Below are 27,744 nucleotides of genomic sequence, written 5' to 3' on the forward strand. Positions count from 1 at the left end.
GGAAGGTGATTAACTTATAACACTCGTGGATTATTCATCCTATTATCGTATGTATTTTAGCCCTTTTAAGTTGAAACTTCACTTGCCTGACTGGGTTGATACACAGTTACACACATAACATAAGAGTTGATTGATATTTTAGAACGATGATATTTGTCGCATATTTAGGATACATTTGCATATACTTCGATTATATGCTTATCATACTAGGTTTTCTATGGACTAACCTTGTAAGTTGTAACTCTATATAATTTGATCAATCATATCTACTCAAATTTGAGGTGTTTTCACAAACTACCATCCAGTGTGATACAAAGTCACAAGTTCAAATCTCAACCATCCTCGCTTCAGACGAAATTATTTCTCACTATATATGAGGGGACTAATGCTGCATCCACACCTCAAGCCTAAAGAGCTTCAACCGTCAGCTTAGGATTGATGCATATATACTCTATCAATAGTGAATTGAATAAAGTTTAACATATGCTTACCACTAATTAGTTTCAAAATCCTTTGTGACTTTATGTTAAGACTTATGATTAAGTCCTCAAAATTATCCATTGCATGATTAACCGAGTTAATTACTAGTATTTGTATAATAATGAAGCATAATTTGGGTAGGAGATGTGCTAATATAAAACTTTTGAATATCCTGTTAGTGTATTAAGTATTAATCCTCTGTGACAAACTTTTTGTCTCGTAGAAAGATAGTACGGGGTAATCTATAAATATAAGGGTAAAGTGGATGAATAGGGTTAACCTATTGTGAAGACAATCATAAATTGCACGATCGTTGGTAGATTTTTTGTCTTGAAAAGTCTATTCATTTTAAAAGCGTGGCATGCAAAATTCAAGAAATGGGTAACTTTTGTTCCATTCAGCCGCTCATGATGGTGAAAAAATGGCTTAAAGAACTCCACTTATTATCAAACAAATTGACTATGAATTGTGGTTAGCTAGATGCTAGCTTGGCTAGGTGGTGGCCAAAAGCTAGTACAATGTACTTCCTTCGTTCTTTTTTTACTTGACCCGCTTTGACTTTTACACTATTCATCACCCCTCATTTGACCGTCTTTTGTGAATAATATGCAAGGAAAAACATATTCATGTAAGATGTTTTTGAATTCATCTCAATAAGTACAATCATAATATGTAAATTTTACGTTTTTTCCTTATAGAGAATTAAAGTTATTGATCATTAAAGTTTTACATTGGCAAACGTGATAAAAGAAACAGGTCAAGTAAAAAAAAAACAGAGGAAGTACATTTTTAGTTTCATTATGTTTGAATGAAGTCAAATTATATTGCAATCGAATGAGAATTTAGAGATAGCTCAAGTGGTTAGAGTTTCCTTTCCGATTTTAAAAAATCTTGAGATCGATTCTCAGCACTCGCCCTTATGACTTTACAAACACCAAAAAGTGGACCTCATTTGAGATTGTATAAAAGTGTTATGAAGTGGAACGTGAATGCGATAGAGTGATAATACAACTTTAACCAAAGAAAAGTTTACAATTATAATGTACTGTAATTATTGTATACAGATGTGTTGCGAGTATTATAAAACGTAAATATAAGTAGAGTAGTAGTCTAGCAAAGGATATCGAGAGAGACGATAATTGAATAACAGTATTATGAGGATCACTATTGACAAATGCTTAGGCTACTAAACCAAAAACAAGTACAACTTTACTAAATATTTTGTACTTAAAAAAAGAAAATTGATCAAATATGTTTGACTTTGGACCCTTGTTTTAGCACAAATGCACAATAACACCATCCGCTACCAATTTCAACCAAAATTAAGGACTACTCTAATACAGTCCTATAGTAGACTGAAACAATTAATTAATGTACATACAAAACATAGTACTCTTAGGAAACTGAATTATTATATTACAGCTAATTAATAATACAATCATAATATTACTTCCATTCTAAACCTCTCATAGCTCTAAACTCTTCCCTAAAATAGCATAGATTATACAAAAAATTATAATGATAATACTACTCTAGAATATCAGATTGACTAGTAGTAGTACAAAAATGGAGAGAGCTTCTCAATCAACTACCTTAATCGCATAATTACCACTAACAATACTAATACTAAATTACTAATACTACATAGTTAGATTATTAAGGCCAACATTATTCATAGCCAAAGAGGGGGAGGCTCATTCAAGTCAACACCAAGACCACGCCCAGGCCCACTTCGCAAACCCAAATCCAACCCCAGCCCATCAACTCCAGGCCCAACATTACCCGGCCCTCTAACAACAGAACCGGGCCCAGATCTCAAGTACTCAACAAACCCGCCTTGGTGGGCCGAAACATTAAGACCGGCCCAAGAGGTGGTGTTGGGCCGGAGATTGAGGTCGAGAGAGACGGAGGAGGAAGGCGGCGGTGGCGGCGGAGGAGGTGGCGGGGTTAGCGGCGGAGAGAGAAGGGGGAAGTTGGTTTTGGCTTTGATGCCACGGAGAGCGCGGGCAGCGCCGTCGTAAGCGAGTGCGGCTTCTTCGGGAGTGTCGAATGTGCCGAGCCAAACCCGGGTTTTTTTCCACGGGTCGCGTATTTCGGCCGCGTAGCGGCCCCAGGGCCGCTTGCGGACGCCGCGGTAGTGGGTTTCGGTTCGGGTGTTTGGGGTCGAAGTCATTGGATTTTTTAGAGAGAAAAATTAGAGAGAGTGAGAGTGAGTGAGTGAGGGGAAAGGAGGAGACAAAAGACGAGGTAATGGGGAAATAGATAGACAAGGGAAAAAAGGGGGGAGAATAAGGTGGTATGTATAAAGTTGCTAAGGAATTGTACTATAAAGTTGCTATTGCTACATTTAGGAGTTACCTCATCCTTTTGTCTTTTTTAAACCTTTTACCGCTAAAGTTCCGTTCTTTTGAGTTTTTGGATAGAGCAGAATAAATATTTTGTATAGAGATTTAAGTAGAGTAGATTTGAACAGAGCAGTTCTAAATAACAAGGCCTAATCTATTGTATGAGTCGTACTTTTACCTTTTATTACGACGAAGTAGGATGAGTTAAGAGATCCATTACATGAGTGAATTTCTTACTATATCGAAAAAAAATATATATAGAAAAAAGACAATGAGAATTTTTAGAAGATTGAGTATAAGAAAATTTTAAACTTATTTTTCTATTCATTAATTAGTTTAAAATTTTGAACACCTATACAACTTTAACAAGACTCTATAACATTTTTTTTTCTACATATACATTACGGAGTACTCCACAATGGTTAAAATACAATTTGTGAATATTACAAAGAGAGTTAGCAATCTTAGGGTCTGTTCTCTTCAGCTTAATTACAGTTCAGTAACAATCAGTTCAGTTCAATTTCAATCAGTTAAGTTCAATTTATTTTTTAATTTCCTTCTCTCATAAATAATTCATTTCAACTCTATTCAGTTCTATTTAGTTTAACTCCAATCAGTTGAATTAAGTTTAATTCAATCAGTTATGTAAATTAGAACACTACTTTAGCATCATTGTATGATTTTATTATCTACCTTAGAGATGGTCAATCATCACAACTTCCCAGTAAAGTGAAAAGAGGTGTTACTTTAATTCGGTGTCTTTCATGCTGCCGTAATAGTCGGCTAGACTGCACATTCCACAAAATAAAAGTTAAGATTAAAGCTAATTAATTATTCTAATTACGGATTATCCATTGGTGTCTGACTTGTCTGTACAAATGTCACTGCCATTAGCATGATAGCATCTAATCAAACTTTTAATAAAAATGTTAATCAGATAAGGAATTAAATTGCCAGTCGATATGGTCTCACGTGGTAAGCATGAAAGAATCTTGGATTAATGTGCATTCTGCCTTAATACTTAAACCACTTTATTTATGTGTCAATTAACGGCTCAATGTTGGGAAATGGTTTGTTTGTGATTTCTCTTCATTTCTTTTCTTTTTTTTTTTTCCCCAAAAAGTTTTGTCTTTACATTAGTTTTATTGGCTGGATGATCTTAATTTTGATCAATCTTGTCTTAACACCCCACATTTATTCATGTATGACTAGTTCACAACAAAATTTATCTTAAAGCCGATAATTTGAATACTACTGCTCCCCCCGTCCCAAAAAAAACGACCTATTTGGGTTAATTATGCGGGTATTAAGGAAGTTAAGTAAAAAAAAGTAAAAGTATATTGGAAAGATAAATTTACATGGGGTTTGTAAAAAAATAGAGAGATAAAGTAATAAAATAACATGGAAAATCAAATTTTTATATGGAGAAGCTAATTTTGCACAAATATTGTAGCGAATTGGTGGGTGTTTTAATGCAAATGGGTCATTCTTTTTGGGACAAAGTTTTGGCCAAATGGGTCATTCTTTTTGGGACGGAGGGAGTAGTATTAATGTATTATGAAAGTTTGTTCTGTTCAGCTTAATTTTAATTCAATACAATTTAATTTAGCTCGGTTCAATTTCTTATTTTCTTATCTTATAAGCAATTTATTTCAGCTCTATTTAGTTCAGTTTAGTTCATTTCAGTTGTTTTCAGTAAACCGAAACAGGCCCCAAGTAACATTGCTTTGGATGCTTATGAATATATGATAAGGTAGTTTTAAATTTGGTACGTGCATAATGAGTTTAGGCCATGCTCTTTTGAGCTGTTTTGCTATGCTTTGCTCTGCTCTGTTTTGCCCTGCTGAAAACTACTCTGCTATGTTTTGTAGTGTACGAAATTTGCAATTTCGATTAAAATTATTACGGTGTACTCTCTTTGTCCCATAATACATGAGATCTGACACAGTCAAGTATTGTACAGATGCAAATGTACTAGTTTGACTTTATTTTTATATAATTAAATATTAATGAAAATTTGTTTAAAAATTATACTAGTATTATGAAACTTGTTGGAGTACACGATCCAAGTCAGCAGCCAGCTCAACAGTTAGTTACAGCACAAGCACAGTCAGCAGAAGAACAGCTCAGCAAATAAGTTTGTTAGATTTCTGTTAGAAGTTTGTTAGATTTCTGTAACAAACTATTGTATAAATGCAAAACTCATGCTGTAATATTCTCATTCATTCAATAATAATCTTCTTTCTTCTTCTCCAAGCTTATTTTTCCTCTCTATTTTCTGGAGAAAATTCTCCAAGCTGAAGTTCAGTTGATGAACTTCAACATGGTATCAGAGCAATATTCTGCTCATTTTTTATCCAATTTCCGCATTATTACTTCAGATTTCTTTGTTCTTCTTCTTTCTGAATTTGTTTTTCAGATTTTTCTCTTGATATTTTCTTGATTTTGATTGTTTTTGAACAACAATGGCACCGCGAAATTTTGGAAATAATTCTGGAAATTCGGAAGCAAATGGAGAAAACGATCCTACACAGAATCCAAATTCAGTCTATTATTTAAGCAATTCAGATTTGTCAACAACAAAATTAGTCAATATTGTGTTTGATGGAACCTGCTTCAATGATTGGAAACGATCAATGATTATTGCATTATCTGCTAGAAACAAGCTGAGTTTTGTTGATGGAGGTTTGAATCAACCTTCTAATAACTCACCAAACTTCAAAATCTAGATTAGAGTTAACAATTTGGTGATTTCCTGGATTTTGAATTCTCTTGATCCTTCAATTGCTCGAAGTGTTCTTTATCTGAAGACGACAAGGCTGATTTGGCTGGATTTAGAGGAAAGATTCAGTCAATCTTCTGGACCTCAGTTGTTCTCAGTTCAACAGCAATTAGCTGATATTTCTCAGACTGAAACTGAAGGTATTCTTGAATTTTACACTAGAATTAAACAACTATGGGATCAATTAGATGGTTTAGAACCTTTGCCTGCATGTGTATGTACTGGTTGTAATTGCAATTTGACACAGCAATTACTTAAGTCACAACAGAATCAAAGACTTGTTCATTTTCTGATGAAAGTTCATGACAAGTATTCTCACACTAAGAGTACTATTCTTATGATGAATCCATTGCCTACTGTATATAAGGCATACAGTTTGTTGCTTCAAGAACAAACTCACATGAATTTGAGTAGTATCAAGAATCAACAACTTTCAAAATCTGCAGCATTCTATGCTAAAAGGTTCAATGATAGCAGGAATCAGTCTAATAGCAGCAGATTTCCTATTACTAGTGGAAGTGCAGGACAATCTTCAGATCTGAATTCTAGTGGATCAAACACTAGAAATTTTGTCTATACAAGGAATAATCTGTATTGTGATTATTGCAAGATAAGAAATCACACCAAGGATAAGTGTTGGAAACTACATGGATATCCTTCAGATTTCAAAAACAAAGGCAAAAGAATAGCAACAGCAGCTCAGTTGGATGAATCTAATGTTTCTGAGTCTGCAAATTTGGTGAATCTGTCTGTTACACAAGATCAACACAAACAAATTCTACACTATCTTGATAAACAACAGTTAGCTGAGCAAGGTGAACTCTCTGGAGGTTCTAGTTCCCTTGGCTTAGCTGCTACTTCTCAGTTGGGAGGTAATTTCTGTCTTGCCTCTGCTTTTGTTTCTAAATGGATCCTAGACAGTGGAGCTTCTGATCATATGTGTGCTGATATTTCTATGTTCACATCATTTTCAAAAATTAATGATGATAGATACATAACTATACCAGATGGAAAGAAATTGAAAGTTGAACACATTGGAACAATTTTCCTCAAAACATGCATTACTCTTAATAATATCCTGCATGTTCCTGGTTTTCACTTTAACCTGATTTCTATATCAAAATTGTGCAAAGATGTTTCAGGATCAGTATCATTTACTAATGATACATGTTTGCTTCAGGACCCTTCTTTGATCAGTCCAATAGTGCTTGGTATATTGGATAGAGGCCTTTACAGTCTTAATGAAGATTCATTGAGTTCAAATAATGCTGTGAACCTTAGACACTATAGTCTGGTAGCAGTTGAAGAAGCCAAACTTTGGCACCTTCGTTTAGGACATATGTCTTTTGATAAAATAAAATCCATCAAGGGTACTGATGTACATGGTTGTTTAGCTGAAAACTTGTGTCAGATTTGTCCTTTAGCTAAACAGTCTAGATTTTCTTTTCCTACCAGTTCAATAAAAACATGTAAACCCTTTGAGCTTATTCATATAGATGTATGGGGCCCTTATACTCAAGCCACTCATACTGGTTGTAATCAGTTTCTTACTATTGTAGATGATTTTTCAAGGATGACTTGGATTCATTTTATGAAAAATAAAAGTGATTCAGTCATTAATATGACTCAGTTCCTTAGTTATGTTCACACTCAGTTTTCTACTAAAGTTTTAGCTGTGAGATCAGACAATGCTCTTGATCTTACAGAAGGAGGCATGAAACAACTGTTTTTACAGCATGGTATTATTCAGCAAAAATCTTGCAGTGACATACCTCAGCAAAATGGGGTGGTTGAAAGGAAACATAAGCATCTATTGGAAACTGGTAGAGCTTTGTTTATTCAATCAAAAGTGCCAGCTCGTTTTTGGGGAGATTGTATCTTGGTTGCAGCTTATTTGATAAATAGAATGCCCCTCAAGTCTATTGGTTTGATTACACCTTATGAAAGACTCTATGGTTCTGCTCCTGTTCTTTCTCATTTAAAAGTTTTTGGATGTCTTTGTTATGTTTCTACAACAAAAATTCACAGAACTAAGCTGGATCCTAGAGCTATTCCTTGTGTTTTTCTAGGATATCCCCCAAATCAAAAAGCTTACAAAGTTTTAAACCTTGCCACAAACAAAATTATCATTTCCAGGGATGTTATTTTTTATGAAAAACATTTCCCTTTTCACTTTTCTTCTTCACCTTACAAAACATACACAAACAAATTTTTTCTTCCTGTCAACACAGATACTTCTCATTAAGACATTGATATTCCTGAAATCTTTTCTGATTCAGAAAATGATTCTCTAATTCATTCTCCCTCAACCACACCAGCCTCACCTCTTCCTGGTTCTATTGAACTTTCTCCTCCAATTCTTCCTAATTCTTCTGATCCTCAAACACCAACCACTCTTCCCAGACAATCTTCTAGAGTCAGCAGACCACCTTCTCATCTCTATGATTACAAGTGTAATGTGGTTACTAATCACTGGTGTAATCTGGTTAGTTTTGACTCTCTTCCTGCTAAACAACAGCTGGATATTTGTGCTAATGAGTCACTCATTGAACCAACAAGTTATAAAGAAGCTGCAGGGGATCCTTCTTGGGTGGATGCAATGAACAAAGAAATCACTGCTCTTACTAATAACAACACATGGGATATTGTTATGCTTCCTAAAGGAAAGAAAGCTATTGGATGCAAGTGGATTTTCAGAATTAAAAAGAATGCAGATGGCAGTATAGAAAGATACAAAGCAAGGCTTGTTGCCAAGGGTTTGACACAAAAATTGGAGTTGACTATGAAGAAACATTCTCTCCTGTTGTCAAAATGTCAACTGTCAGATGTATAATTTCTCTTGCTGCACAAAATGGTTGGGATTTGTTCCAACTTGATATTAACAATGCCTTTTTACATGGCACTCTCCATGAAGAAGTTTATATGAAGATTCCAGAGGGTATTTCAGCTCCTAAAGGGCATGTCTGCAGACTTAAAAGGTCCATATATGGCTTAAAGCAGGCTTCAAGGCAATAGTTTGCCAGATTGGTTGAAGAGTTGAAATTTCAAGGGTTTTCTGAGTCTAAGAATGACTATTCTTTGTTTTTGAAGAAAGATGTAGTTGATACAACAATTATTGCTGTATATGTTGATGATATTATCATCACAGGCTCTAATACTCAGTTAATTTCTGATATCAAAGCACATCTGCACAACATTTTCAGCATTAAAGACCTAGGACAGTTGAGCTACTTTCTAGGCATTGAAGTCAGTAAGTGTGCTGAAGGTTATGTTTTATCTCAGAGGAAATTTACCAAGGAACTTTTACAGGAATGTGAGTTAGACATTTCTAAGCCTGCAAAATCTCCATTTCCCTCTCATATGAAGCTCTCTTCAGACATAGGTGATCTTTATGATAATGCTGCTCTTTACAGATGCTATGTTGGGAAGCTTAATTTTCTTACAAATACAAGACCTGATCTTGCCTTTGCTGTTCAAACCTTAAGCCAGTTTATGCATTGTCCCAGAGTTCCACATGTTGAAGCTCTGCAGCATACTCTGAGATATGTTGCAAGTACAGTTGGTCAGGGTATTTTACTCAAGGCTGATGATCAACTTACATTACAGGCTTTCTGTGATTCTGATTGGGTTGCCTGTCCTTCTTCTAGAAAATTTGTCACTGGCTATGTTTTACTTCTTGGACAATCTCCTATCTCTTGGAAATCTAAGAAGTAAAGCACTACCTCAAAGAGTTCAGCTGAGGCTGAATACAGAGCTATGTCTCATGCAGCTAGTGAGGTTGATTGGTTAGTCAGGGTCCTTGATGAACTGGGATTACAGAATTTGAAACCTGTAAAACTTTATTGTGATAGTCAATCTGCTATTCACATTGCTAAGAACCCAGTTTTTCATGAAAGGACTAAGCATATTGAGGTGGATTGTCATTTCACCAGGGATAAGGTTCTTGCAGGATTGATAAAACTTACTTATGTTCCTACTGGTTTACAACTTGCTGACATTTTTACCAAACAACTTTCTGTTTCTCAGCAGCAGTTGCTTTTATCCAAACTTTGCATGGTCAACTCTCCCCTGCCAAGTTTGAAGGGGGGTGTTGGAGTACACGATCCAAGTCAGCAGCCAGCTCAACAGTTAGTTACAGCACAAGCACAGTCAGCAGAAGAACAGCTCAGCAAATAAGTTTGTTAGATTTCTGTTAGAAGTTTGTTAGATTTCTGTAACAAACTATTGTATAAATGCAAAACTCATGCTGTAATATTCTCATTCATTCAATAATAATCTTCTTTCTTCTTCTCCAAGTTTATTTTTCCTCTCTATTTTCTGGAGAAAATTCTCCAAGCTGAAGTTCAGTTGATGAACTTCAACAAAACTATATATAAATACCTAACTAACAAAATATTTTTATTATGCTAGTTAAAAATTATGGTCAAATCCAATGCTATAATGCATTAATGAGGGAGTATCAAATAGGATGATTTTTTGGTCAACATTCTAATGCAAGGAGCCAAGGACTGTGATTAATGGATAATAACATCATAACAAATTAATTACGACATATTGCCCCCTTCTTCAATAGGGAGTACTTTGACCGATTCTAAAACTCCATATTATTTGCTACATTCATTAAAGTGAGTCATCATCGTCGGTCATTGGTTTCACAACCACTTTATTTACGAACGTTCTGGGGGGTTGGACAAATTAGCTAAAAGTAGAAAGATTACATTACAATAAACATTAATTACACCTATTAACACGTGATTTTGTCATGTTTTAGGTAATATTTTAAATGTTTACTCAATACTTCGAAACATTCGTTAACAAGATCCTTCTAACATTGTTTCCGATGGAGTAAAATATGAGTAAAATAGTAAGAGCAATAATAGTACAGAGGTAATTACCTGAGGTGGGGTCGGCATTATTAAAGGAAAATTAAAAGAGGTGGACTGATAGAGCCGCCGCATGAATTGATGTGTAGCGGAACCCAAATACAAACACAAACACTAAATAAACAAATGGAGTTGTGCATTTCTTCAAAGTTCAAACCCCCCATTCATGTGACTTTAATGACGCAAGCCCTACCATTTCCTTTAACTCCTATCTTTGGCCACTTGTACTTCACTACTTCCTCTCTTTCTAAACTTCTTTACTTCTTTATCTCTCTACAATTATTGCTTTTATTTTTAGCCCAATAAACTTTACCATTATTGTAAGCAAACAAGCACCTTCAAATTATTTTACTTAGGCTAGTTTGATTCATTTAATTTTGGCCTTGTTTGGCAATTGACTGTTGGCTGTCGGCTGGTTTGCTTGGCTGGTTTGACTGGCTGTTTGTATTGACTTTTTTGTTGGCTGTTTGACTTTTTATTAGTCTGTAAACATGTTTGGTAAAATTGGATGTTGAATGTTATTAGTAACTTAGAAAGCCAAAAGCCAAAAGCTACTCCAAGTAGCTTTTTCATTTTGGCTTAAAAGCCAGCTTTTCAGCTAACTGAAAAAACCATTTACCAAACACGAATTGTGGATGTTTGACCAAATGAAAAAGCCAAATGTCAATAAAAAAAGCCAATAAAAAGTCATTTACCAAACAAGGCCTTTGTCTAGAATCATTTTACTATTTTATTTCATCTATAATTATTTTATTCTTTATTCTAAATCTATTTTATTATATACGAATATGAAATTATTTTATTGTGTATTTCTAAATTTATTTTATTTATCTGAATTTTTTTCATTTTAAAATTATACCTCGTACTTCGTATAAGATGAAATAGCTAACCCTTACGAGTATTACTTTATGTTAGTTTATACTTTGTATCACAAATATTTAATGCTGAACTTTTAATTTCTACTCGTATCTTTTACTCCGTATTTAGGCACAAATACATATACATATTAAATATTCGTAGATATACGCTATGAATGTATATACTCGTACTTGTACTCCAAATCGTACTGTAGTAAAATGAGTATACCTTACCAGCCTACTAGTTACTACTCCCTCCGTTTTTAAATACTTGCTCCATTTCTATTTTTTGCGCTATTCATTTGTCCTCTTTTGACTAATGTGTGTGATTTATACATAAGAAAAAATCTTGTCTTGTGGGTACTTGATGGAATCATCTAGCCGTACAAGATATATTAATAATATAGGTTCTTTCTCTTATCGGAGCAACCAGCATTAATGGACTTTTTTTGCATCATATGATGAACCACGAGGTGGGGAAACGACCGACTTTCGTCTCTGTTCGACCAGTCGGTCTCACAGTCATGCAGGTTTATACCATTACGCTCACGAGCAGAATAGACGCTTGAGCCTACCCAGGGTGCGGTCCCAGAGTTCAAGACGCTGTCTAAAACTCGTGTCGATACCTTTTTTAAGTATTGCAAAAGAAAGGGCCTGCTAAGTTCGACAGTTTGAACGATAGGACGGAATCAATCGCAACACAATGGGGGGAGGAGCGAAGGCATGTATGTGTTCGAGAGGTAGAAAGGAGATAGATTGGACTGGAGAGAGGATTTAGAACCGCATTGGGTGAAATGAGCATCATGCAGTTGCAACTATTAATTTTCAATTGTTAGAATTTATACTTATTGATAATTAAAAATATTAGTGATCAAATATTAACATCGGCATGCGTGTCCAAGAGAAATGGAGCAAATATTTAAAAACGGAGGGAGTACTCCATAGCATTGAGTAAATAGGATATAAAAAAGATCTTGGATTATCTCCAGAAAATAAATCTATTTGCAGCAAAATAGTAAAGACGTGTCACGTGTCAATTGGGTGAGAAGAGAGAGACAAAATATAGTACAATATAGAGGTTGGTGTCAGTGAAACCTCAGGCTAGAATCACTTGACCTTTATTTTCAATTATCGTGAAAAAGTGACAGATGGGGTGGGGTGTGGGTCACGTGGGTGAGAGATACAGCATACATCAAGGAAAGGGTACAATTACAATTACGTGGATGTCCAGTTGCAGGAGACAGCACCGAGTTCCAGTTTCGTGACTCGCTCCGAGTTCTGTTCTGTCCTTTTGTGTGCTGTGTTTCTATTTTGTGTGGGACCCAATTTCAAACTTTGACTAATGTGCTGTACTGTGTGTGAATTGGATTTGTTGAGCCACCTAAATTATTTTAGTTGTTGTATTGTACTGTTGATTTAAGGGCTATGTGAAGTGAAAGATGCAATGGGGATATGTGATATGGTCAATACTAGCTAGGTGTAGCTTGTAGTTGGATCGTCATTACTCATCCCATCTAGTTACATTGACTATATAAGAGGGATTAATAATATAACTTACAAGATTGTTTAAGTTGTATGATACATAATTTGATCTTTATTGTTTGTTACGTTTTAACCTTTTTTCACATAAAGTTTTCATACATAATAACAGTAAAGATAAAAGAACAAAGAAAGTAATACAAGTGTACCGCTATACTACAATAGAAAAAAAGACTTGGCCCTAGGGTTCTGTTGAAGAGCCTTTCTTCATAACAATGGAGTACTTATTGTAAGTGGAAGTGATGTATCATGAGGACAGTTGAGTTTGAATTGTTTAGGGTTCAAATATTACGACAGTTTCACATATCAAATTTTAATAACTACTCGTACTTTTGGTGGTAGAAAATTTAAAGGTATTTTTATTTGAAGTTATGCATTAACAAACGTGTCCAGATAAAATATGATAAGTAGAGTTGATCATGTTAGGTATGGTCTAGTTTTGATTGGATATTATTGGTCCAATTTTTTTTTCCCCATGGACCTTAAACATGCATTATTAAGTTTTTTCAGCTACTTTTTGGTCCTTTTTTAAAAACCTATTAGGTTCAACCCAATTTATAAAAGAAACGAATTGTTTATAAAAGGAAAGTAGAAATTAATTTGAGCTAAAGTAAACCGAAACTAATGTCAAGTGAGTAATTATCAGATGACGAAAGTATAAATAAATAGAGAAGAGACCAAAGTTTGAATCTTTGAATAAAAATAGAGTTTCTCTCCTTTTCTAAACGGAGTCATGTATGTAATAAGGCTCGTGTCAAAAAAAAAAACTAAAAAGCGATGATTGGGTGAAACGTCAAAGTGCGGTGCAGAGTGCAGAGTCCGTAGCGGAGGTGAGGGGGGCAGTCTCGCAGTAGCAGCGCAATTACTAAATCTGATGATGACGTTAGTTGATGCTCACTTTTTTGGGGAATCAAATTATTCTGAACTTGCGTGTTTTCTTCATTACTTCCCTGCACCTGTCTATACTCTTAGCCAGATGCTTGCCACTTTTTATTTGGTTTTATTTTATTTTTATTGTATTACCTTTTTTTTTTTTTAATTATTTTTTTTTTATTACTTGTATTATTATTATTAGGGCATATTCACTTCAGTTTAATTTCAGTTTATTTTAATTTAGTTTAGTTTAGTTCCATTTACTTTCTAATTTCCTTATCTCATAAACAGTTCAGTTTAGCTCAGTTTCGTTCAGTTTCTAATTTCCTTCTCTCATAAACAATTCAGTTCAGCTCAGTTTAGTAAATCAGAACAGGCTGTTAGTTGATATTATTATCACATTTATTTAAGAGTATTTGTCCATTTATCAATACTTAAATTTTACAAATATTGCAACAATTATCAATTTGTCCATTTAATACTCCCTCAGTTTTTAAATATTTGCTCTATTTCTCCATGCACGGAGTTTTAGGAGATATTGGAGAAAGTAATAAAATATGGAGGTAGTAGAGTTGGTGAAAGAATAAAAAAATGTAAAAAAAAAAAAAAAAAAACAAAAGTAATGGAGACAATTGAAAGAGAGAGAATATATGTTTGGTCCACTAGGTGAGAGAAATTATTTAAATATTATTAAAGCTTTCCAAATAAGGAAATGGAGCAGGTATTTAAAGACAACCGCAAATGAAAAATAGAGTAAGTATTTAAAAACGGAGGGAGTAAATTTTACAAATATTGTAATAATATACTACCTCCGTTAAATATTATGTGCAACTTTGGGTTTTATTTGTGAGATATAAAATATTCCAAAGTACATAACATTTAACGGAGATACGTTGTAGTATTTTCTTAGTAGTATTTTCTTAGTTACACTTATTATTTTTTCTCTACCCATGTTCTAACATTAGGAAAACGGAAATAAAAGAAGGTATTTTTTATTCTTAGAATGACAGACTCAATTTTACAGTTTTTAAGTCATTGTTTATGAGTTGAGTTATAACTGAGATCTTGGCAAGACAACAATCTACTCACACGCATGTTCACTTGACAAAATTGGAATTCCACTCGTTTGAGATTAGAACCTTAACGATAGGATCAAACCTTATTTAACAACACTTGGTTGAGTTAGTTGGTTCTAATGCCCCCCCCCCCCCCCCCTCATTTACATTGCTAGAAGTACTAGTAGTGCCATTAGTGCATTTTGGAACCTTTATTTTTAGTTTTCTCTTTTTATGGTATGGTTGTTGGGACCTTTCATGTGCCTCCATCTTTATTTATGCTTTTTCACCCATTAGCAAATGTCCTCGATCTCCATTTTGCTTTTCGTTGTCTTCTAGATTTAGACTTTAGAGCTACAAACTATCAAACTACTCTTCTGAAATTACTCCATTGTCTACATTATTGTTCTTTCAATTAAAAGTGCTCGTAAAGTTTATATATTCAACCAATATACTGTATTACTAACTAAGGACCTGTTCTCATACGTTGAAATTCAGTTCAGTTCAATTCAGCTCAGCTCAGTTTAGTTCAGCTCCTAATTTCCTTCTCTTATAAAATATTCATTTTAGTTCAGCTGAGTTCAGTTAATAAAAACAGAATTTACAAACTACAGGTCCAATTAAGTGTAATACGAGGTCAAATAAAACTAATTGGCTATTTTTACTATTTTATATGGGGTAAGTTCAAGCACAAAAGGGTGTGTTAAGATATTTGTTAAAGTGTATCACCACATGTAAGTCTCCCACATTGGTTAAAGAAGAGAGAGTTAAACACTTTATAAGGCTAAGGGGCTACTATACCTATTGCCATATGGTTTTGGGATGGAATCTCCTTAGACTTGTGAAGTAAATTTTCTCTCTTGGATTGCGGGTGCGGCCCAGGCCCGCGTTTAACAATATCGGATATCATAGAGTAATATATTACAGTATTTGTTTTCTCCAAATTATAATACAGTAGTTATTGTTTCCCATAATAAACGAATAGATGTGATTGATCTGTTTTTAATTTGACAAATTAAGGATAAGGATTGTCCTCCACCTTCAAAATTATATGGTACATCCCCCAACCCCACATCCATAAAATCAACTGATACGCTGACGATTCTCTCTTTTGATGGCCAACTATTAGGCCATATATTATTGACACCAACCCAACCTTTATTTTAATATCAGTATGTTAAAAGACCTGATTATTAAGTAGGGTAGCTAGTTTAATGATAATAGGATCAAAGACTTTCAATGGATTATGGATATATAGTATTTACATAAAACCAAAATATTTACCCAATATTTATAAAATACTACGTAAATAATATTAAAAAAAATGGTTAATTATTACTGTAATATAAACGAGTTTTTTTTTTTTTAATGAAAATATAAATGAGTACTTAATTATGGTCTGTGAACTTGATACTATTTACCAGTACCACAGTAAAAAAAAAAAAAAAAAGGGGCGGATGGTCCCTAATGAAGGCCACGCGAGACTACTGCATCGAGTGTTTAGAAATGTAAAAGGGTGAGAACGTGGCGAGTAGAAAGAGGATGGACCCTTTCTTAGGGAATATTGTCGGCAGCTCAGCCGTCACTCCGTCATCTTTATTTTGTAGTTCTACACTACTCCATCTTGTTTGCCCTTTACTTACGGACTACCAACTTTTTTCTTTAATTTTAAGAGAATGGTCTTCATCATACTTTATTTACGGTTTATAGATTCTTAGGGCCTGTTCTGATTAACTGAATTGAACTAAATTAAACTTTTTTTTTTTTTTTTTTTTTTCTGAAAAGAGAACTAAACTAAACTTAATTATTAGAGTTGAACTTTTCTTCAAAAAAAAAAATTATTAGAGTTGAACTGATTTGAATATTTTATGAGTGAAAAAAAATTTTAGAACTGAATTGAACTGAACTGAATTTATTGGAGTTGAATTGAAAATAATCTGAAGAGAACAGACTCTAAAAATACGTTTTAAACTTTCATAAGAAAAAATACGGAATACATTTTAAACTAATGTACAAATATTATGGTTAATATAAAACATGACACGGCATAAGTTCGGGCTAACATTTAAAATTTTTAATACTATCTCTATATTCATCTTGGTTCTTTGTTGGTACTATAAAACATGACACGACATAAGTTCGGGCTCAATTACTTTTTTTAATACTATCTCTATTTTCATCTTGGTTATTTGTTGATAGTTACTACGGAGTAATCCAGCAGGAATAAAATATTTAATGGTATAGGATCGAGTTTGGGGTATGGACATGAGGCACGAATAGGTGACATTTCAATATACTTTTTAAAATAAAAAAAGACATAAAGATAATACTTCCTCTGTTTTAAATTAGATAACTTGATTTGACTTTTTTTAATTGTGTTGAGAAGAAGTTTGATCATGTAAAGTCTTGTTAGATTCACCTCAATTGTACTCGTAATTAAGAAAATTGTATAAAAAATGAAATGTGTCATTTAAATTTATTTTTTTTGAAATAAAATGTGTTGTGATTTAATATGAAACGGAAAAAATGTGTTTTAGTTTCAATAGCGAAAGAGTTTTAACAAAGAAGATAAATCAAAGGGTGAAAAAAAAAAGACTAAAAAAGGAATGGTATTCATGAATCATGAGAGACATTATTGAGAGCAAAGTTGCCGTCATCCTGTCGGCGACGACGGCTGCGATGACTTCCTTTATCTAGTTTGACGATCTTGTATTAGTTTTTTTTGTCTGTACCATACAATCATTACTGCCCGTCTAACGGCGCCGTTACCATTCACTCTTTTTATGGTTTAAACTCTCTTCAAAATTATACGGTTAATACTTTATACTTAAATTATACGGCTCCATATAAAACAAAATGTGCATGATTAATATATGTGGGCGCCGTTTAGACCGACGGAATTATGTACTCCCTTTTTTTTTGCTCCATTAACATTTTTAGGGTCACACTTAGAAAGCTTTGATCTATATTATCGTTTATTTATAAGAGAGAATATTGTTATGTGAAATCTTGTTAGGTTCGTCTGATTATATATTCTTACAAAATGTTTATTTTAAATGATCAAAGAGATTTCACCTCAAAACCATATAGTAATAAGGAGAGTAGTCCCTTAACCTTATAAAGTGATTATAACTTTCTTGTTTCTTCAATGTGGGGATATACTTTCTAACACTTTTTTAAGCTCTTTCAAGTTGGACAACATTTTCACTTACATGGGCTCAACAAATAGTCAAAGTATTATTTCCTCCGTTTTTTAATATTTGCAACACACTCTTTTTCACGATTTTTAAGAAAAGTGAGTCTCATGTGATTTAAAACAATTACGAAATAAAATGGAAGAGAGATATAGTTAAGAGTATAATTTAGTGGGTCATGAGATTATAATAAAGATAATATATAGTACAACTTTTGACATAAAATACTTCCAATTATAGTGTGTTGTAATTATTATGACATTTTCATTTTAAGAAAGTATTGCAAGTATAAAGAAACGGAGAAAGTATCTCGTAAGATACAGGTATTACAAAACAGATTGAGTAGTTTACATTATTCAGTCATTTTTCATACGAGTATAAACCTTTAACAATATAAAATGATGATAATAAATTGATAAAAGTAGAGGGAAAAGGAAAAGATAGATGCATGAATGATATGAATGTGATGTTAAGATGTGCATGCATGGAAGAAATAAAGAAGATGATGAATGATGGATGAGAGAGAGAGAGAGAGAGAGAGAGAGAGAGGAGTAATATAAATATGGAGTGTTTGATTGGGTATTGACTTACAGATCGAATAAAGGAGTCAGATGTAGTCACCATCACCATGCGTCATTTTTTGCTTTTTAATTTTATTTTTTTTAAAAAAATTCATACGTATATTTTATTAACCTCTTTTTTTTTTCTTTTTGTGTGTGTAAATACTACTCGTAATTGATTTTTTCTCCCTATTTTTCTTTAGACGTAATTCAACCCTATTTCTTTGGAACTTATTTTTAATTCACTGAACTTTAATTTAATTGAATGTTTTGTGTGTGTAAAATTGTAAATACTCATTACTGATTATATAAGCTATTACAAAATTACAAGAATTTATGGTTAAAGTTTTAAATATTTAACTCATATATTAACAATGAGGTTAAAAAAATAGGGATGAAGAAAATACTACCTTCGTTTCTTTTTAGTTGACACGTTTTGACTTTAGCACTATTCATCCACCTCCCTTTGACCGTATTTTGTGCTTTATACGTAATGAAAAATATAGTCATGTGGAAGCTTGTTAGATTCGTCACGTTATATACTTTCAAAATATCAACTTTTCATAATTTTTGCTTATCGATAATTAAAGATATTGATTATTGAATAAGCGCATTGGCAAACGTGACTAAAGAAACGTGTCTACTAAAAAGAAACGGAAGAAGTACAAAATATTATAAAGCTATTAAAATGGAGTATTCCCTCTGTGTTTTAATAACTGTTATAATTACCAAAGTCGGTCGTGTTTTAGTAAGTGTTACACTTTCTCCTCTCACGGTCCCAATCTGAACCCACGATTACTTTTTTTATTATTTCTTCCCTCTCACATTCATTATTTTTCAATAAATTTTTTACCCAACTATCTTTCTTTTACAATTTTTTAATACTCCAACTACACCCACTTACCTCTTACTCCGTATTTTATTTAAGTCAGTTAAATGACTAAAACTAGTGCTGGTCAAAGTGTAACACTTATTAAAACACGGAAGGAGTATGAATCATTGAAAATTTGAAATGATACATTGATTTAACTGATTATAGCTGACTTAACTTAGGATTTTCATTAAAAGTATTTTCTTTATATATTTTATCATTTATTTACTTGATTATTAACTTAAGAATGCTTCTTATTATGCAAAATCAAACTTTGATCATAAATTTTTCACCAATAAATAGAAAATATACACACACACATGTATATATACATACATATATATATATGTATATGTGTACGTATATATACATACATATGTATATGTGTATGTATACATACATATATATATATATGTATATATACATATGTAGGGGAGGGATCCGGTGAGAATATCTTCATATGTGAGAATTCATACTTATATGAGAACTGATTTAAAATTTAGAACATGTGAGTAAAAATTTAGAACATACGAGTTAAAATTTAGAACATGTGACTCAAATTAAAAATTTGAACATATGAGTAATAATTTAGAACATTTGTGTGAGTAATAAGTTTAGAACATCTGATTTAAGAATTAGAATAAGTGATTAAAAATTTATAAAATTTGCTTTATGAAATTTTAAACATACTAGTAAAATTTAGAACATATGATTTAAGATTATGAACATGTGAATAAAAATTTAGAACATTTGATTTAAGATTATAAACATGTGAATAAAAATTTAGAACAAACTAATATAGAAAGTGTGAGTAAAGTATTTAGAACATACGAGTAAAAAAACAGAACATATGCTTTGAAATCTGGAACATATAATTAAAATTCTTAGAACACACGTTTTAAAATTTAGAACATATAAGTTAAAATTTTGGAACAAGTTATTTAAAATTTATGACATCAAACTTAACTAATTTATGGTTTAGAACATGTGAGTACTAAATTAGAAAATTTGATTTAATTTAGAATACCTAAGAAAAAGTTTAGAACATCAGATTTAAAATTTAGAACATATGAGTAAAAATTTAGAACATAAAGAGTGTTCTCACATATGAAAATTCTCACATAAGAAAAATTCTCACGAGAGCCTTATATATATATATATAAATATATATATATTTCAATATAATATTTCCAAATTTCAATTTTATATCCTCCCTTCCTCGGGTCCAAGAGAAAGAGAACGATACAAAGTGCAAGTATATGGCACTGTCATTTGTCAATACTCAAAATCCGGCCAAAGGTCTCCTTTTACCCAGAAAAAAAAAAAAGGACCTTACTGAGTTTCACCTGGGTAACGAAGTATTTACATTCATTAATTTTTTACCATGTGCATAAATAGGGTTCAACTAATAGGAAAATAATTGCATGAATATTCATTTATTGGTTAACAAGAATAATTATTAAGACAATCCAATATAAAGGGTAAACAGTAAAGGGAAGGATTAATTTAACAACATTTGACTAACTAGAGGTAAGAGAAAATTCTAATACACAAATATTTACAATGACCGCCCCTCTTATTTTCTTTTTTCTCCATTTTCTTATGCAATTTAACTATGAAAGTTTCACTAAGGATATTCTGGATCACTTGAATTTTGACGAGCATCGAGATTAAACTCCTCACCCGAATCCTCGGTTATTCTCCATCTGTTGGACAAAAATGAGATAAGTATTACTACCAGATAGGGCTAGCAGCTAAATTAACAAACCTCCAATTATCCAGTGCCCATTTTTTTACCTTTCAAGAACCACCTTCCCTTCTTTGTACTTTTGGTTTTTCTCACGAGCTACCATCTAAGGAAACAAACAGAAACGGCAACATAATTTTAATCATCAACCCAACTTGGATAGTAATCGTTTACATGTCTGCCAATACAATCATCCACGTATGGTACCTCGGGATAACTTGTTCTCCTAGTAGCTATGCATATCTTATATCATTATCGGTTCACAAACATTGCATAATGAACTTTTAATGCAATTTATTGATATAGCAAGAGCACAATTTTTGTTCAAAAAGCCTTTTAACAGACTCCACTTGCTGCATTATAATATAGCTCAAGTCGCATTGGGAGTATTGCTAGGCTGTCCTTTATATACATCATCTATAAGGCTCTAATGCAAATGTTTTCTTCGGTATATCTGAAGACCTAATGATATGATTGAATTCGGGGGAAGTTTCTCACTTGAAATCACAAAAACATGTTACACATAAAGATTATGGCTTCAGGAATCTTACATATTTCCAACCAAGAAGTTGACCACAGCCACAACAAAATACATCCGCAACAGTATGCATTCCAGACATCATAAGCCTGTCTTCTTCAGGGCCAACTGTCACATTTACCCTGTCAAACAATGCCAAAAAAAGGAATCCAAAATGAAGACAAACATTAGTCTCACATGTGTAATTCCGATTCTTTGTGCGAGTAGAGGAAAAGAAAAAATGGAACAAAAATTAGATGCCTCTTATCCTTAAAGAGACCATTTTGTGTGATGTCAACCAAGCAGCAAACATCTGATATCAGAATATGTTTGCGCGCAAGTCACTAACAGGGACCTATTATACTCTTTTGCATTGCTCCTCTCGTATTTTAGGAACATCCTCTCATGTTTCTTATTTCATATCTCGTTATATCTGCATATGCATACATTGACAAAATAAGCGACAAGTCAACGCACTAGGCTAACTTAAGCTTCAGACGTGGTTGCAGGCATCTTTTTCTAATTCACACAAGATAAGTAGCTAGTGCTGATCAGAAATTATAAGCAAAAGTAGTTATGTAACCGTATAAGACCTAAAACTGTACAAAGCACAAAAATGATAGTCACCTATTAGAGTATAAATGGTATACAGTGTAGAAGTTTTAGCATGTGTCTAAACTTTAAAGGAAACGGTAGGGTACATAACCCCGCATACTATATCGATCAAAATGTCCAATGAAGGCATGTGAACCTTATCTATTTACTCAGTTGGGCTAGAAGTCTCTTACTATAGCATGTCTACCAAAGTATTAGCAAGGTTGGTTAGTCAATTTTAAAGGAACTTAGCATGTCTAATTTAAAGTGTTCAAGAGAGTCATGTCATCCATGGACTGTTACCCAAACTCTTCATTTCACTTCAAGTACCCTATGTTGGATCCTCGACACTTAGACATGGGTAAGACACTTCAACACTTCATTTGGGCCAAAATCAAGAAAATTTTTCACATTGGCTAAGTTTGACACTTGGACACGTACCCTTGTTGGACATTGGTACCCAAGTTCGATTAACATAGTCCATGGACATGATTTTTCAGGTACTTAGTTTCTCGGCCAGTCATCACCGATCAAAAAAACCCTCCCCAGATAAACATTCAACAAGTAGTCAAGTACAAATGTATAATCACCCCAATGCTTGTATTAAGGGGAAGGATTAAGAGATAATTAAAAGTTTAAAACTAATAAAATGAAAATAGATGAGTGAAGGAGATAATGGTAAATAGGACTTGGTAAAAGAGAGAAGTCAAAGGACGGAGAATGTTGACTACTCTATGAGAGGGTAGGGGAAACCTTTATCCCCATTATGGAACAATTCACCTCCCCAAAATTTATCATAGTTAGTAGTTACTCTTCTCCCATACAAGATTGTCCTGTCCTTCAACTATGGCCCTACCAAAACCTTTCTGTATTACACAGATGTGCAGTGAAAAAATAACTAGTGAGTACTATCAAATGGAGCGAAAGACAGGCAATGCTTCTATTCTACTTCATCTCCAATGCAAAATTTAGTCACTGCCTCAACACACACAAAGATATCAAACCAAAATACAAAAAGAAAAAAGAGTTCATTAATGTTATTCTGTTCTTTAATAAAAAGGCTTTAGTATGGATTACCAATTCATTTTTTTTTTTTTCTTTTTTTCATTTGCATGTGCTACTCTCTAATACCCTGATTCAAATCCTTGAATACAGCTAGTTGTTGTAACGATAGAATTAGGAGGAAGATAGCACACTGCACATATGAAGTCATTTAATAGAGAATGGAAATTTTTTTAAGAACTTACGCATTTTCAAAAAGATAAGCTCTCCCTTGGCGACAACTGAATGACTGACAAAACAAGGCAAGAGTTCAAATCAGTAGAAAATATTAAAATCAAGCTTCTCTAATTTATATTTTTAAAAAGAATTACAAAGTAGCAAGGACAATCTCAGTTCCCAGAAAAATGACAATGAATCACAAGATATCTATGTTAAAATACGAGCTGAGCAAAAAATTGAAATCGCCATGATTGAGTTGTTGTAGACTTGTAGTAACATGTAAAAATATACTTGTAAGTCAGAAGCAAAGACCTCAATAATAGGTTATATGACCATAAGTAGAAAAGGCATTTCAGTTTGCAAAGTCTGCACTTAAGAGTGGCTAATGCCTTTGATCTCAACTACACACTAGCAAATATACAACAACTCCGTGATGTGACACGGTCATTTATAAAATGCAAGTTATGTAGAGCGTTAATGAATCCATATGATATTCAAGAACACCTTCCCATCTGGTAGACAGTAGCAGAATAGCTTTAACTCAAAATGACTCGAATCGGTAAGAAATTAAGGGTGAAGCCTTGGTGGACTTCGAATATTTGGAGAAACATTTTGATCTTGATGATGATGTTAGTAATATGAATAAAGAGAGAGTTTAATTGGAATAATTGACTTCATCCGTGTACTAGTCCAGAAACAAGAGATCGAGTTACAATTTTGCAAGATGGGAGTGCAACTCACAAAAACATTCACCAATGCAATTCCAACTTAGAAGATAACTCGAAGTTAAACATGCATTTCAAATTAAAGGGGGATGTTAAAATATAAATCTAGAAAACTCTAGAGTATTAATATCTTAGAATAAATTTACTCCATAGTAAGACCTTAGAAAATCTAGCCAGTGACCATCCTACACAAGAAATTAACTCTAGAGAATTGTTATTACAAGTTGGTGAACCTAAGGTAATTGACATTATACTCTATAATTATGTGATGTACCAGTATGGTGTAATATTGTAATGTATGTAAACAAAAGCATTATCCAATTTAAGTCAGAAATTCACAAATATTCACACTTTATTCTTCTTCTTACCACCATGATTAATCATTTTTCGCACGATATTACCCCTCCAAAATATTAAAGCCCACTATAACTTTCACTTAAATTTCCAACAATCTCTTGGTGGCAGCTACTCAATGAAGGAAGTTTTAATTGTCAAATTGTCCATTTAAATCAATATGGTTTCCTTCATCTCTTAGACCTACATTATCTACTCTTCCTCACAACAGTCAAGATAATGTAAAATATTCTTGGTTCACCTTTCCCAGAATCGGGTAACCTTGAATGCCTGCAATTATCCTCATATACTTTACCTTAATCATGGTCCTGAAAACAATTAGGAGATGTATATCCTTCATCATAATGCACCTTAGTGACTCAAACAGATTGACAGCAACTAGGCATTCACCAGATGATCACATTCTTAATCACTTGCATCTCTCAGCCTCAATCCATGGCTCCGTCATTAAGAAGTAGTGAAAAAAAAATGTATTACACATACAGCCATCTTTCACGATGAACAAGTTCAAAGCATACAACAACAACAACAACAACAACAACAACAACAAAGCCTTAGTCCCAAAATGATATGGGGTCGGCTAACATGAATTGTATGAACAAGTTCAAAGCATACCTAAAATCAAAATTACAATCATAGAATAATATGTAATCAAAACATGATAAACAATCAAACATCTTCTTGAAAGACAAATGGTCCCCTTACAGCAAAACAAGCACCCACTACATTACTTAATAAATTGAGTCCACTAAATTGCTGAGAATGATCAAGTGATTTCTGATTCACTCAATGTTGAGGATATCCTCCCCTTTTTAACACAATAACAAATAATTCATTGAATCATTGTTGCAAATTGCAAAGGGTGGGCTCTAATAATCCACCAACAAATAGTTTGATTATAAAATTCGCGGTATTGCAACATGAGAACATCAATTATAATTACAAATTTTGATATACTTCTTTGCATGCAACAATATCATCTCAAATTGAAGCTCATTTCACACCCTAAATCACAAGATGAACTTGAATTATCTCCATTTCCAAACACCCAACTAATTAACCCACCATGATCACCAAAAAAAATCTTAAATTTACAGAAAAATACAACAAATTAAAAGGAACCCAGTTGAGAAATCAAACAAATACTTCAACATTAAAGCAACAAATACAAAATCAAGAAATTAATTTGATTAAATTGAAATTCAAAAAAATTACCCGAGAAAGAACATCATCAGCAAGTGCTAAAGGGCTATCACAGCATCTACAGCGGTAAGCTTTGCCATCCAACTCCACCAGAAAGACTCTTCCCATCACCTTCTCTTGCTTTCTCTCTCTTCACTCTTTCTCTCTCTATTTCTATGACTATCTCACCAACTCAAAGATTTATTCATTTTTTTTTTCTAATGTTAGAAATCAGAATCAGTTTCGACTTTCAAGGATTCGGTATACAATAAAAAGTCAAAATTATGTTGGTAACAATGGTAAGTACACGGTTGCTTTTATTTTATTACTCCAACTAGTACTTAGTATTAGGAGTAGAATTGTAGGGATGACAACAGATCGAATTTGGGCCGGATGTGGCTAAATTCGAATCTGATTTGCTTTGTAAACGGATCCTGGACTCGGATCCAAATCCAAAAAGTCTGAGTCTGAGTCTGAATCCAATCCAATGTGTAATTTTTGAATCCGAATCTGGTTCGTGTATTTTAGGATAACTTTATAACGAATGTACAATACTTAAATAAGTAAACGTTGTCCTAATATGAATAAAAGCTACCTTGACATAAATAAAAGTTACGAATTTTAAAAGTTACACTAAATTTGATAAAAATGACCCGATGTACTACACCGAATGTACTCCATATACAAAAGTTACTCATTAGTTTTGGACAAAGTTACGTAGTTGAAACTTGACAGTACACAAGTATGCATATGCGCCTTTTCTCGTGATTTTTGTAGGATTCTTATTTACTCAGTTGTGAGCCTCTGTGTCTGATGTTAGCCCAACAACAGAGGGACAAGGTTTCTTTATACTGGTTACTTCGGGATATCCGGGTTCTTCTGTCTACCGCTACGACTTGTAAAATTCTTAAGGTTCTTCGGAAATGGATTTCTCCTGATCACTGGTTGGCTGAAAAGGCTTGTGCTCGGAAGTGTCTTTTTTGGTCTTTTTAATTTTTTTTTTTGCTTGTGCTTTTCTTTCTTTGCTCTCACTATCAAAAAAAAAAAGTATGCAGATGGGCTTTCTTCTTTGGTGTTTGGGCCTCTAGGTTGGGTTCATTTTATAGTCTATAAACACTGGGTAATATTTAGCTTTTTATGCCATTGTATATTTGGCTTCCAAAGTCAGTCAACAGAAAAAATGAAAAATGTATAGCAAGAAAAAACGTAAGAAAGAACCTTGGACTTTGGATCAAATTTGGCAGAGAATTTCCATGTGTCGACTTTTATGTACCTTCTTGTAACTTGTCATTAGTTTGTGATCTTATTAATCACTTTCAAAATATTCAAATATATTCCTTTAGAGAATACTGACAAAATAGTATACAAGTAGATTTTAGATTTCAAAGTTCAAGGATATATTCCTTGTTCTAACTCCATCAATCATTCACCCAAATGTATCAAATCTTTAAAAACAATAATATCTTGAAGAAGATTTGCTCGTTTGAATCATTAAGAAGAACACAAAAACACACAAACTTTAAGCATTTGTCCACCTAATAATACTCCAACACCTTATGGAAATTTATTTAGTCGATATCCAAGTGTTTATGATTATAAATCGTTTTCATTTTCAATATTTTGATAACAATTGTAAGGATTCGTCAAATGTGGTCGTTTAGTTAAACATAATAGATATTGTGGATAAAAGAGGTAAACCATACATTATCCCAAATTTTTAGGTTTTAATTCATGGATCTTAAGGCCTGTTCACATTTTCTGAACTGAACTGATTGGAGTTGACTGGACTGAATAGAGCTAAAATGAATATTTTATGAGAGAAGGAAATTAAGAGCTGATCTGAGCTGAACTGAAGTAAAAGACCCTTAGTCTAATTCATCCCGCTAGTCTATTCTCCTTAATAATCCTTTCTTTTTATTTTATTAAATCCATGTTTGATTTCCTTTTTTTTTTTAGTTAAACAAG

General features: G+C 33.1%; 1 protein-coding gene and 1 pseudogene across 1 annotated transcript; both read right to left on the reverse strand.

Moving 5' to 3' along the window:
* Positions 1-1,971: 1,971 nt before the first annotated feature.
* Positions 1,972-2,690, reverse strand: LOC145612574 (ethylene-responsive transcription factor 12 pseudogene; annotated as a pseudogene).
* Positions 2,691-20,859: 18,169 nt separating this feature from the next.
* Positions 20,860-26,063, reverse strand: LOC145611887 (protein yippee-like At5g53940). The gene is made up of 5 exons (XM_081667268.1): positions 25,813-26,063; positions 23,545-23,588; positions 21,738-21,846; positions 21,237-21,292; positions 20,860-21,145 (listed from the first exon to the last, which is right to left on the reverse strand). Exons 1-5 carry the CDS (start codon positions 25,906-25,908, stop codon positions 21,067-21,069), a joined length of 384 nt encoding a protein of 127 aa, XP_081523394.1. The 5' UTR covers positions 25,909-26,063; the 3' UTR covers positions 20,860-21,066.
* Positions 26,064-27,744: the final 1,681 nt, after the last annotated feature.

The sequence above is a fragment of the Chenopodium album genome, chromosome 24, assembly GCF_948465745.1.
Source record: "Chenopodium album chromosome 24, dcCheAlbu1.1, whole genome shotgun sequence".
NCBI classification, from domain to species: Eukaryota; Viridiplantae; Streptophyta; class Magnoliopsida; order Caryophyllales; family Amaranthaceae; genus Chenopodium; species Chenopodium album.